The following is a 13,496-nucleotide window of genomic DNA, read 5'->3' as shown; positions in this document are numbered from 1 at the left end:
TAAAAACAAATATTTAATCATCACACTTGGTGTGCCTTATGTAGAGAACACCTTTTTCTAAATACTCAGAAGGCAGGCTTGGCCTTTGTGACAAAAAAGGGGGGGCGGGCAGAAGCCAGTGGCTCATGCCTGTAACCCCATTTACTCAGGAGACTGAGGTCTGAGGAACATGTTTCGAAGCCAGCTGGGACAGAAAAGTCCCTATGAGCTTCTTATCTCCAATCAACCACTACAAAACTGGAAGTGGAGCTATAACTCAAAGTGGTAGAGCACTACCTTTGAATGAAAGAGCTCAGAGATAGTGCCTAGGCCCTGAGTTCAAGCCTCACAACTGATCACAAAAAAAAAAATCAAAAGAAGCCAGGCACTGGTGACTCCCACCTGTAGTTCTAGCTACTCAGAGGGCTATCACAAGAAGGATCTAAGTTCCAGCCAGGTTGTGTAAAAAAGTTAGTGTCCTCATCTCAACAGAAAAATCTGGGCATGGTATACACATTTGTCATCCATCTATAGTGGGAAATAAAACCATGAGGATCACAATCCAGGTCCAGGCAAATGCTAGACCTTATTTGAAAAAGTGAAAAAGGCCAAAAGGCTGGGGATGTAGTTCAGGAGTACTTGCCTCCTATATACAAGACTCTAAGGTTCTAACCCTACACATACACACACAATCACATACACACACAATCTCATTACAACTTAAACTTATATATGATTATTCTAAGACTGAAGTTCTTTCTTTTCCTTTCTTTTTTTTGGTTGGTTATGGGGCATGAACTCAGGGCCTGGGCACTGTCCCTGAGCTCTTTTGCTCAAGGCTCTGCCACTTTGAGCCACAGTACCACTTCTGGTTTTCTAATGGTTAATTGGAAATAAGAGTCTCATAAGACTTTCCTGCCTTGGCTGGTTTTGAACCATGATCCTTAGATCTCAGCCTCTAGAGTAGCTAGGATTACAGGTGTAAGCCACTGGCGTCCAGCTAAGACTGAAGTTCTTTTTTTTTTTTTTTTTCCGCCAGTTCTGGGGCTTGAACTCAGGGCCTAGGCACTATCCCTGAGTTTCTTTTGCTCAAGGCTAGCACTCTACCACTTGAGCCACAGTGCCACTCTGGCTTTTTCTGTTTATATGGTACTGAGGAATTGAATCAAGTGCTTCATGCATACTAGGCAAGCACTCTACCACTAAGCCATATTCCCAGCCCAAGACTGAAGTTCTTAGTAGCTATTTTTATTTCTTCTATAGATTATCTTGTTATATTCAGTTTTTAATTGAGGTATTAATTATTTTTGGCAGTACTGTGATTGAACTCCTACAGCTACCTCCTGAGCCACACCCCAGCTCTAAGTGCCTTTTACATGTCGAGGATATTAGTTCCTTGCTCACTTTGTAACATTTAAAAATCTCATTTAGAGATTTCTTGTCTCCATAGAAGTTTAAAGTTTTAACTTAGATTTTTGTCTTTATGACTTTTTAATTTTTTGGTGCTGGTACTGAGGTTTGAACTCAGGGCCTTGTGAGATCCTCCAGGTCTCAGTCTCCTGAGTAGCACTTTATTGGTTTTATTTTTATGTTTTGCAGGGTTGAGGATTGAGTCCAAGTCTTCATACATGCTAGGCAAGCATTCTACCACTGAGTCACATCTCCAATTTTTTCTTCTCTTCTCTCTTGTCTTCTCTTCTCTTCCTCTTTTCTCTTCTCTTCTACTCCCCCCCCTCCCTCCCTCCCTTCCTTCCTTCCTTCCCTCCCTCCCTCCCGCCCTCTTTCTTTTTCCTGGGGCGTGAACTCAGGGCCTGGGTGCTGTCTCTGAATTCATATTGCTCAAGACTAGCACTCTATAACTTGAGCCACAGCTTCACTTCCAGGCTTTTTTGGGGGGATGGGGGTGGGGGTTAATTGAAGATAAGAGTCTCTTGGATTTGTCTGCTCAGGCTGGCTTGGAACCTTGATCTTCAGCTCTCAGCCTCCTAGGATTCCAGGCATGAGCTCGTGCCAAGCTGAACCAGATACTTTTTTTTTTTTGCCAGTCCTGGGGCTTGAACTCAGGGCCTTGGCACTGTCCCTAAGCTTCTAAATCTCAAGGCTAGCACTCTACCACTTGAGCCACAGTGCCACTTCCAGCCTTTTCTGTTTATATGGTACTGAGGCATTGAACCCAGGGCTTCATGCATGCTAGGCAAGCACTCTACCATTAAGCCATATTCCCAGCCGGAACCAGATACTTTATTAAATAAGAGTCAACTGGGAGAGAATGAGAGAATAGAAAATACTGTATGAAAGGAAATGTGCTCAGTACCTGACCCATGTAATTATAATCCCTCTGTACCCTCATCACCTTTATAACAATAGTAAAGTAAATTAATTTACAATAAATAAGAGTCTTACAGACTTTCTGCTGAGGCTGCCTTTGAACCTTGACCCTCAGATTTCAGCATCCTGAGTAGCTAGTACAGGTGTGGACCACTGGCACTGTTTCTTGTTCAAAGATCTTAATTGCGATTAGTTTTATTTTAGAACCAAGCAATACTTCCATTCTTTATGACTTTTACACAATGCTGTGTTGGGGTCTTGACACACCTGATGAAAAAAAAATAAAGTTTTATTTAGGTGGATCTGGGTTCAAATGCCAGGTGTTAGGGGTGTGTGTGTGTGTGTGTGTGTGTGTGTGTGTGTGTGTGTGTGTGTGTGTGTGTGTGTGTCTGTGTCTGTGTCTGTGTCTGTGTCTGTGTCTGTGTCTGTCTGTGTCTGTCTGTCTGTCTGTCTTTAGGAGAGTCATTTAAAGCCTTAGCTTTTCACCTGGAAAATGGAATAAGGGCCTTTCTCCCCTAGTGGTTGTAGGATTGAATGACACAAAGATTAAGGCACCTATTAAATGTTTAGCCTTCAAGAAAGGGCCAGTAAGGGCTGGGGATAGGGCTTAGTAGTAGAGTGCTTGCCTAACATACATGAGGCCCTGGGTTTGATTTCTTGGTACCACATAAACTAAATAAAAACTTTTTTAAGATGTCATTATTACTAGTACTGACATCATCCTCCAATTCTGGATCTTGGTCCAAGAACCTATTTCTTTTGTGTGCTGGTACTGGGGCTTGTACTCAGGGCCTGGGCACTGTTCCTTAGCTTTTTCAATCAAAGCTGGTGCCCTACCACTTGAGCTGCTTCAGGCTTTTTTGGGGGAGGAGGGGGGATAACTGAAGATAAAAATCTTTTGGAGGGCTGGGGAGGTGGCTCAGTGGTAGAGTACTTGCCTTGCATGCATGAGGTCCTGGGTTCGATTTCTCAGCATCACATAAGCAAAAAGAAAAAAAGCTGGAAGTGGCGCTGTGGCTCAAGTGGTAGAGTGCTAGCCTTGAGCTGAAGAGCTGAGGGACAGCGCCCAGGCCCAGAGTTCTGGCCCCACGACCGGACCCCCCCCAAAAAAAATCTTTTGGATTTGTCCAGCTCAGTCTGGAACCTTGATCCTCAGAGCTCAGCCTCCTGAGTAGCTAGGATTCCAGGCATGAACACTCACGCCTAGCTGAACAAAATACTTTTCTTGTTCTTTTTCTTTTTTGTGTGCTAGTCCTAGGGTTTGAACTCAGGGACTTTGTATTGTCCCTGAGCTTCTTTTTTTTTTTTTTTGGTCCGGTAGTGGGGCCTGAACTCTGGGCCTGGGCACTGTCCTTCAGCTCTTCAGCTCAAGGCTGGAGCTCTACCACTTGAGCCACAGCACCACTTCTGGCTTTTTTCTTTTTGCTTATTTGGTGCTGAGGAATGGAACCCAGGGCCTCAGGCATGCAAGGCAAGTGCTCTACCACTGAGCCACCTTCCCAGCCCCTCCCTGAGCTTTTTTTGCTCAAGGCTAGTGGTCTATCACTTGAGCCACAACTACACTTGTTTGTTTTGTTGTGTTTTTTGGTAGTTTAGTGGAGATAAGAGTCTCAAGGACGGGCTGGGAAGGTGGCTCAGTGGTAGAGCGCTTGCCTTGCATGCATGAGGCCCTGGGTTGGATTCCTCAGCACCACATAAGCAGAAAAAGGCAGAAATGGTGCTGTGGCTTAAGTGGTAGAGCACTAGCCTTGAGCTGAAGAGCTGAGGGACAGCACCCAGGCCCAGAGTTCAGGTCCCAGGACCTACCAAAAAAAAAAAAAGTCTCAAGGACTTTCCTGACTGGACTGGCTTCAACCCACAATCCTTAGATCTCAGCTTCCCGAGTAGCTAGGATTACAGGTGTGAGCCACCAGCTCCTAGTTTTGAACCAGATAATTTTTTTAACACTTTCACTTGTGTTTCCATTCACAAACTCATATTACGTACTTGCTTTGTTCATACTTCAGTATTAAGGGCTGCTTATGCAAAGCTGAGTAAGACATATTCCTGCCCCAAAATAATTTATAGTCATTGGAAAAGGGGAGATGCACGCAGATGAATAATTACAAAACAATGCAATCAATGGACATGGATAGCTAAGGAAATCCTGGAGAGTGGCTAAGGAAGGCTTCCCAGAAGAGATGCTGTCCCAAAAAGAGCTATGCTGAGAACCAGAGGATAGAGAAGAGTGAAACTGGAACCACAGGTAATTTCATCTGAGTGGAGCTTCTAGGATCACGCAGGGCAAACTGCCTGTAGAAGGGAGAAAAGGTTAGTGGGGAAGAGCCAGTGTGGGGTCAGATTGGAGAACTTGAACTTCATCTTGCAGAACAAAAGGTCGTTTCTAAAGGATTTTGGTAGAGGCCAGGCTTACAAGGTCAGATTAATATTTCTCATAGCTCACTAGGATGGACTGAAGAGTTAGACTTGGGAAACAGAGACTGAAATACAGAACATAAATGGCTAAAATAAACTGGAGACATTGCTGTAGTGGTGGAGGGGGGTGAGGTGGAGGAGAGGGGAGAATCACAGCAAGTGTCCAGCAAATATTTGTTGGAAGATCTACTTCAGTGGATAAAGGTGATTGAGGGAGAATGACAACACAGTTTTGAGGGAGACAGTGCATTATTTAAATGTTGGAGGCCTGGAGAGGTCCTTGAGCAGTCGCATTATGGAAGACCGGAGAGGGGCTGGGAATTTGTCAAGTAACAACTTAAGACCCTAAAGTGGATGAGTAACGGGCCAGGTAACCGGCTAGGACCCCGGCAAACCCACAGGCCTCTCTCCCTCCCTGTCTGGGCAAGGACACCCTGGCAGGGTGGTCAGCGGCGGGCTCCGGACAGCAGGGGGCGCACGCGGACTGAGGGAAGTGGAGCAGGAAGCTGCTGGACTCCGGGCCCAGGGGTCAAGCAGCTTCCATAGTGTAAGGAATCTGGGGCGAAGGAGTCTTCTGAGGTTAAATTAGGACTTGTGACCAGGAAGATGTAACCAGACAGCTGAGTTTTCACAACTGTGGCTCCCTCTGCCTGCCCTGGCAGCAGGTATACAGACAAGCCAGAGTCCTCTAGGTCCCTGGAAATCCCGTGCACCCTCTGGGGCCAAACTGACAGCTTGACATCATTCGCAGCGACGCTTTGCAAAGAAAACTCTCACCTGAAGGAGACATTGGGGAACAGGGAAGAAGGGCAGGGAGCTCTTGTCTGGGTAGGGGGTTCCCATGGGGACTGAGCAATGTAGGAGCGGGGTCGGGGCAGGGGGGGACCAAAGTCTGAGGACCAGAGGAGACACCGTCCTCACACGGGACAGACAAGCCCCAAAGTCCTGTATAAAGATCTTCAGGGTACAGTTATGATGAACAGGCCGGTGACACTTAGGAGAGGGGAAAGGACCTACGAATCTGAAAAGCAGGGAAGACTTACATCACACCAGGACAGGAGCCCCGGATCCCAAACCCTCACAATGCACCCGGTTCGGGACCACCGGACACAGAACAGCTGGGAACCAGGACACAAGATCAGGGAAGCAGGGGCTGCAACACGGGGTGGGGAGGAGGCGGGGTGGGGTGCCTCCAGAGCTGACCAGCTCCGTGGGGAGCCATCGCGTCCGGGCGTGGCGCACTGGGCGCGGGGGAACCGGGTACGACAGAGCAGGCCGGAGCGGAACGGAGGCAGGAGCCCAGCTGGCTAAAGAGAGGGACCGCCGTGCTGCCGGGGAAGTTCGGGGAACGGAAGATCGCCGAGACAGGCGATCGGCCCAGCGTCAGGTCTCCGGACAGCGTCTGGGGAGGCTAGGGTCAAAGCTCCCGGGGATTCCCGGCCCGGCTGCGACTCCAAGACAGCAGAACCGAGGCACAACCCCTAGCGATCCCCAGCCCCCCACCCCAACCCCCGCCCGCTCGCCCGCCCGCCCCAACTCTCTTGTTTGTCTCCAAGTCCGGCCGGAACCGGCTTCTGCTTGCCGGGGGGCGGGCGGGTGGCTGCTGATTGGTCAACGCCTGTTTCCAGCTCCTACTCAGCCAATCAGCGGGAAGCACTGCTTTTCATCTTAGGGTCGGAATAAAAGGGCTGGAATAAAAGGGGACAGAAAAGGCTCCGGGCGGGCCCGACACACACCAGTAGGAGCCGGGTGAGCTGGACCTCCCGGGATCCCGGCCCGAGGCGAGGGTGCGGGATGCAGAAGATGCACTTGAAAGGGCTCAGGGAGACCAGGCGGATGAGGAGAAGAGATGACAAATAGTAGAGGGAGCTGGGGGAGAGAGGGCTGGGGACCTGCCTTTATGGAAACAGGCTAATTACGGAGGTAACAGCCCAGAACCGCGGGGTCTCGCGGCTGGCTCGCGCCGCCGGTTTGAACCGGCTTCGCCTTCTCCGTGTGGGGTTCGCGTGGCCGCAGCGCCTAGCGACCTAGACTGTGTCCAATGGCGCAGCAGTTCCTGTGCAGCCAGACCAATGAGCGCGCCGTGGGCGGGCCGTTCCGGGGCTCGGAACGCTGATCTTGTGGTTAGAGGAACCAGCTCTGGGGAAGGGTCTTGAGTGCGGGCGGGAGAGAGCCTCTGACGGTCCCTGGGAGTGGCAGCTCTCAGGTGTGCCCCTGCCCAGGTGGCCATATCTCAAGCTGCCTCCGCTTCCCACCCCCACCGTAGCTATGTCATCCTGCTTGGGTCTACGACTAGTTCCACGTCCTTGAGCATGCGTTAATCTCTTCATGCTTCCTTGCCTCAGTTTACCTCGGAGTCAGCTGAGGGAGAAGTCTTCCTTCCTTGTCAGCGTAGCTGAGGGCAACGGTACGAGCCAGCCACGGGTTCGGGGGCGTCCTAGGTCCGGGGTAGGGTTGGGGCTTGCTTACTTCGCTGCGCACACCTACAGCGGGGGCCGAGGAAGGGTGACAAGCTCGGCGCCCTCAGGCAGCGGCCAGGGGTGGCGGTGCGGGCTGTTCAGGACGGGCACTGACGCGGGGGTCTGGCGCAGGTGATCGCAGAGCCGGAGCCGGGCAGCCGCGCCGCGTCGCACCATGGCGCCCACCCTGGCCACTGCCCATCGGCGCCGCTGGTGGATGGCCTGCACTGCTGTGCTGGAAAACCTCCTCTTCTCGGCAGTCCTCCTGGGCTGGGGTTCACTGCTTATCATGCTCAAGTCGGAAGGCTTTTACTCCTACCTGTGTACTGAGCCAGGTAAGATGGGCACCGGGGCGGGAGAGGGGGGGGGGATCGGGAGGGGGCGCTCAGGTTGGCTCCTCGAGGGGAGCTTTGGGAGAGGGCGGATGGTGGCCAAGACCCAGTCAGCAATCCCCATCACTGCGCAGTGCTCCCGGGTATCCAAAGGCCCTTTGGATCCTCACCCAGCTCTATTTGGTATCATATCCTCGTCCCCGTTTTGTGATGAAGAAAAAGAGGCTTGGACTCTTCTGGTTTGCTGGATCCGGGGACTGTGACAGATCCCCAAACTCCCAAATCCAGTTCTTTCTCCTTGCTGGACTTCTGTTTGCCAGCCGCCTGGAATATCGCTTGTCTTGCAATAAACATGTTGCTCCCTGGTTGTAAGAAAGAGGAACTCTTGATTTGGGGCCTGGGGTAAGGCAAGAGGGAGGAAGTGGCTTTGCCTCCACCCCAAGGATGTTTTTCAATCAGGCCATTATGGAGTCTCCTAAGGGCTTGCAGACATAATTTCTTGTCTTTTTGTTTTGCTTTGCTTTATGATTCTCCAAAGGTCCTTTCTTTCCACAAACTGTGAGAACACCTCAGTGGCCTTCCAACCCTAGGGGCAGGAAGAGGAAGGGCACAGTTAGGGAAATGATGTTAGGTTTGCTCCCTTCTTTTTGTACCTCCAGATTGCTGAAGGCAGGCTGAGGATGCTTGCCTACATGAAATCTGACCACCCTGCACCTTCCCACTTTAACTGCTGCAGAAAAGCCCACCATAAAGGTTAACTTGGTTCCTAAACTCTATCCTCCTGCTAAGGCAACTGGGTAGGAAAGGCTTCCCTTCGCTATCTCCCTGTCCCCAGCAGAGGCTGTGTAATAGTTGAACTCAAAATCTACCCAAGTGCTTGATTCCCTTGTGATGGAGATAGTCCAACGCTGACTCCCTGACTCACCCCCAGCAATGCCTTTTATTTCTAGTTTTCTTAGAAGAAAAAGCTTTAGACTGGTTTTTGCTGCCTGTAATCCTCCCTTTTCCTTTCAGTTCAGAGGATTCCTGAGTGTCTAGGGAGACTTGGCAGGAGAGGTTAAGGGCAGGAGAAAGGGAAGGAATTGGAGGCTGCCTGGGAGAGAGCAGAAAGTATATCATTTATAATCAACCTTTAGCCTTTAGCCACTCAAAAACATTTCCTAACAGCCTAAGGGTTCTTGGCAGGCCTTTCCCCACATCAGCAAGAAATCTTGGGAGATGAGAGTCAGACCTTGTTCCTTGATCTAGCTTTCTGTTTTATCCAAGAGATGTTAGGAGATTAATGACTCTTTTGGAAGGAACAGGTTAGAGTGTTTGGCTCTTCCTCTCTTTCAGAGTACATGAGGAGTTTCGAAAACAAAAAAAGAAAAAAAAATGCCATCCCTAGACAAAGCTTTTAGTATCTCACCTGGACTAGAGGACTGTTTTGGTTAAAAAAAAAAATTAATTCTGGTGTTGGGAAAGTCAAATTGTAGGGACTTTTTATTTTCATGGGTTGTCCTTTTATATAATTTATTATATGATATTAACCAAAGTGGCCTGGTGATCACTTAATTTCCAAAAATCTTGGCTTCTTCCTTTGGGTAGGAGTGATTCCAGAGCTTATGCCAATACAGCGCTGAGTTAGTATTTAAGCCTAGGAGACACTTGACAGGTCACTCCTACAAACCAAAGTGAAGGTGAAGGGTCAGGATTATGGGTTGAACATCAACTTCTTATCCCATGCCTTTGCTCCTGCTTTTGATTTTGCCTTTTCTGATTATCTGGCAAACTGGCTGATCAGCATGCTCAGCGGGAAAGCCTGCTGATTCTACACAGCTTATCTCCCTGGCTTCCCTGCTCCTTGCTTCTTGGAATCCATCTAACCTGTTGTCTTTTGGAGCTAGAAGCCCCTTTGTTACACTTACTGTGAGTTCCTGGTAAAGCTTGGGTCAAGGTTTGAACTCAGGCCTAATATTATATCAAACTTGGATGGCTGAGTTGCAGAGAAGCAATTAGGTCATTTATTACATATATTGGATTAGATTTTTTTTTTTTTTTGTCAGTCATGGAGCCTGAATTCTGGGCCTGGCACTGTCCCTCAGCTCTTCAACTCAAGGATAACATCCAACCAGTTGAGCCACAGCCCCACTTCCGTTTTTTTCTGCTTATGTGGTACTGAGGAATAGAACCCAGGGCCTCATGCATGCAAGGCAAGCACTCTACCACTGAGCCATCTTCCCAACCCCATGAATTAGAATTTTGAAGAGCTGACCAGTATATAGCTGATGCAAATTCCTCAGCTTCTTGTTGCTTTTCAGATTGATGCTGTTTGTTTTCCAAAGGAAATTTGCCTGAACCTGTTGAAAGGTTCCCAGAATTCTTTGTCAGGACTATGGTCAGAATCTGGGCTCCAGACATGGTATTAGATTTCAGCTTGGTGAGGTGAGAGAAAAAAAGAAAATAGCTGTTGTTCCTTAGCTTGTTTTGCCTTACCACAAGACACGGGGGAGGGGTGCTGGGTGACGGATGGACTGGGGTGCCAGGTCCTGGCATTTCATGCACTTCGCGGCTGGATGCTTCCCTAGTCCCTCTGCTGTGGATACTGACATCTCAGTCTGGGGCTTCCCCCAGGCTGTGTCCTTTTGGCCTCTCTGTGGCCAACTAAAGTGATCAACCCATACTTGATCTCTTTATTTTTTCTGTTGCTCAATAGCAGTATCAGCTTAGAAGGATGAGGTTACCTGTGGATGTCCTTCTCCTCTTTGATCTAATCTGTACTTTGGTAAACATTTGGTGAGGTGCTGGATTGAAGGAGCCAAGCAAACAAACCATCCTACACAGACTTCATGCTTCTGAGAGAGGAACCAATAGTGGGGATCTGGTTGTGATTGGGTAGGGAACTCCCAGAAGTTTAGGCTGAAGCCTGGAGGAGAGACTGAACAAATACTTTCAAGGAGAGGAAAGGATTGTCCCAACAGAGATGACATGACCAGGAAGGTAGGAAGGGGCCAGGATGAGCAAGATCTAAGGGGTCATTTGGGAAGACTGGATTTTATTCTCAAGGCAGAAAAGGAGCCATGAAGACAGAAGAGGGTCAGGACCCAGTTCACCTCTTAGAGGCGCTTCAGAACCATTGAGAGCTTGCCACATGCTGGGTGTGAGTGGAATAAGGGCTATGAAAGTGGAAATCTTCCCCTCCCCCCACTGTGCCTCCACTCTTGCTAGAGGAAGTCAGAGCCAAACCAGAAACATGAAGGTAAACTGCAGTTCTATGCTCTTGATGGCTGTGGCCACTGATTGTAGCCATGCAAAGCTGGCTCCTGGGTCTCAGAGAGGGCAGAGGAGCTACTATCCCCCCAGGGAAGTAAGGCCAAGCCAGGGTGCAGCTGTGGACAGATGTTCCTGTTGCTCCAATCCCCCCAAACACTCCCTGCAGTAGTGGGATTTGAATTCCAGCCCTACTTTTTGCTTGTTACTTTGGAGATGGAGTTTAGTGAACTCTTTTTTTTGTTTTTTTTTTTGGTCAGTTGTGGGACTTGAACTCTAGGTCTGGGTACTGTCCCTGAACTCTTCAGCTCAAGGCTAGCAGGCTACCACTTGAGCCACAGTGCCACTTCCGGCCTTTTTTTTTTTTTTTTACTGTTTATGTGGTGCTGAGGAATCGAACCCAGGGCCTCATACATGAGAGGCCTGCCTCTGAGCCACCTTCTTAGCCCCTTTAGTGAACTCTTATGTCCTGGCTGGCTTTCAACTGCAGTTCTCTAGATCTCAACCTCCTGAATAGCTATAATTACAGGCATGAGTAAAACACTTTCTTTCTTTTTCTGTTCATGGGGCTTAGAATTCTCTTGTAACCCAGGCTGGCCTCCAACTTGCAATTCTGCTTCAGCCTCCCCAGTGCCAGGATTACTGGTGTGCACTATTACATTCCGCTTCTTTTTACTTCTTTTATCCCAGTTTGTTTATTTTTTGCAGTGCTAGGGGTTAAACTCACATATGCCAGACAAACATTCTATCACTGAACTATATCCATTCCCAGTTTATTTTGAATTAAAAACAAAATTTCATAAGAATGGGTAAAAGGGCCAAAGACTTGTGTCTCAGGATGTATCACAGAAAAGAACTAGTACCCTTGGATGTCACTAATAACCTTGCCTTTCTCCTTCAAGTTCATGATCTAAATTCCCTCCCCCAACATCCATTGGCCTCCATTGGCTTTGTGTGTGTGTGTGTGTGTGTATGTGTGTGTGTGCGTGTGTGTGTGCGTGTGTGCACCACACACACGCGCGCTCGCGCGCGCACACACACACACACACACACACACACACACACACACACGCTGCTCCTGGGACTTGAACTCAGGGCCTGGGCACTGTCCCTGAGCTTTTCTGCTTGGGTTAGGATTCTACCACTTGAACCATAGCTCCACTTCCAGGTTTTTGGTAGTAAATTGGAGATAAGAGTCTCATAGACTTCCCTGCCTGGACTGGCTTCAAACCATAATGCTCAAATCTCAGCTTCCTGAGTAGATAAGATTATAGAATAAGCCATCAGTGCCTGGCATCCATTGGCTTCATGAAGGTCCTGTCCAGCTTGGGCTATCTCTCAGGGACCTTGTGGGAAGGCCATGGAGTATCCGCTCTTTTTCCAGATGATACTAAAAGTCTCAGGCCTAGCTCCTGATGCTGTGTGACAGCCTTTTCCCAGATCTGTTCTGTCACTGAGCCAGCCTTCCTCTAACTGGAGAGGACAGCATCAGGAGCTTTGGGTTCTGACAGCCTGGATTCAAGTCCAACTTTCCCTACACCTTTGGCAAGTGACTTACTTGCTCTGAAACTCCAGTCATGTGGAACATGGGGCCTGAGTGAGAAGACACTAAACAATCCAGGGACTGAACCCCACTGGACATAGTGACACCGTGGCTGGTGAACACAGACTCTCTGCAGAAGCAGGCTGCGCTATGATCTCCATGAGGCGCTTGGCTCTCTGACCACAGTCAGACCACAGTCTTGCTTCTTGTTTGCTCCTGTGGCTCAGCCGACCTCTCACCCATATCTCCCCGCTGCTGGACTGAGGTGCTGTTTCCTGTTGCCGGATAGACTAAGGACTGGAGAGAGACAGGAGATCCTGGGGCAGGTACCCACAGCAGGGCCAGTCAGAGACCCACACCCTGGAGGGGAGGGCCTCAGAAACCAGCAGCCAGCAAAGAGGGCTGCCTGGGGATTTAGAGGCATCACCAACTCTGTGCCCGTTGGCTCTTAGCATGCTCAGGAAGCTATTCTGGAGGCTCCAAACTCTCTTTGTTTCCTGGGGTAAGGAAGGCCTCTTTTTGACCCTGGAGAGGCTCTGGAGAGTCTGAGTGGGGTCTAGCACCCTCTTTTCTCCCTGGCTTTTTCTGAGTGGGGCTCAACAGTACAGGTCATTGTTCTGTCAGCCCTGGCAGCCTTAGTCCTGTTTTCCCCACATTCTGCCACACCAACTCCTTGTCTGTCTTCTTAGTTTGCCCTCCCTGACTGGGCCAGGCTGGGCCACTCTGGCTGACCATTCTGGAGGCATCTGTTTAATAAACAGAGTTGTTTAGGTGAGACCCCAGGCAGGCTGGCTTGGCTGGGCCAGAGCTGAGCTTCTAGGCCAGGAGCAAGGCATGGGGGGTGCTGGGGGTGCAGGGGTGGGGGGGTGGGGGGGAGCATCCCGGGGCTTGGTACTTCCTGGGTGCTTATCTCTATGTCTCTGTCCTGGCCTCCATGGGAGCAGAGGGAGAGGAGCTGTGTGGGCCTGCCTGAGTTTGGACATCTTTTGGGACTGAGATTATGTGTGTGGGCTGTTGACTGCCAACAAACTTCTGGACTCGGCAAAGGTTTCATTCTCTCCGGGAGCAAGGAACACTCTCAAATTGCTCCCTGAGCAAGACAAGAAAGGCCACTCAGCTCCCCCAGCCCTCTGGTTCATCTGTCGCTGGACATCACTGTCTGGAGGTAGGAGGGCAGAGGGCCAGGTGGGC

General features: G+C 49.6%; 1 protein-coding gene across 2 annotated transcripts in view; it reads left to right on the top strand.

The window, feature by feature from the left end:
• Window positions 1–6,437: 6,437 nt before the first annotated feature.
• Window positions 6,438–13,496, top strand: part of Slc43a2 (solute carrier family 43 member 2) — a 46,907-nt gene continuing 39,848 nt past the window's right edge. Inside the window, exons 1-2 of one of the 2 annotated variants that reach the window (XM_042672421.1) lie at window positions 6,438–6,471; window positions 7,314–7,516. In XM_042672421.1, the coding sequence (XP_042528355.1) occupies window positions 7,357–7,516 (160 nt within the window). In that variant the 5' untranslated portion in view covers window positions 6,438–6,471; window positions 7,314–7,356. Of the gene's footprint in view, window positions 6,472–6,844; window positions 7,130–7,313; window positions 7,517–13,496 lie in introns of those variants that run through there. The other variant, XM_042672416.1, reaches the window with a different exon arrangement.

The sequence above is a fragment of the Dipodomys spectabilis genome, unplaced genomic scaffold, assembly GCF_019054845.1.
Source record: "Dipodomys spectabilis isolate Male_0828 unplaced genomic scaffold, ASM1905484v1 ptg000018l, whole genome shotgun sequence".
In the NCBI taxonomy this organism is placed as follows: Eukaryota; Metazoa; Chordata; class Mammalia; order Rodentia; family Heteromyidae; genus Dipodomys; species Dipodomys spectabilis.
This window is presented reverse-complemented; position numbering and strand designations above follow the sequence as displayed.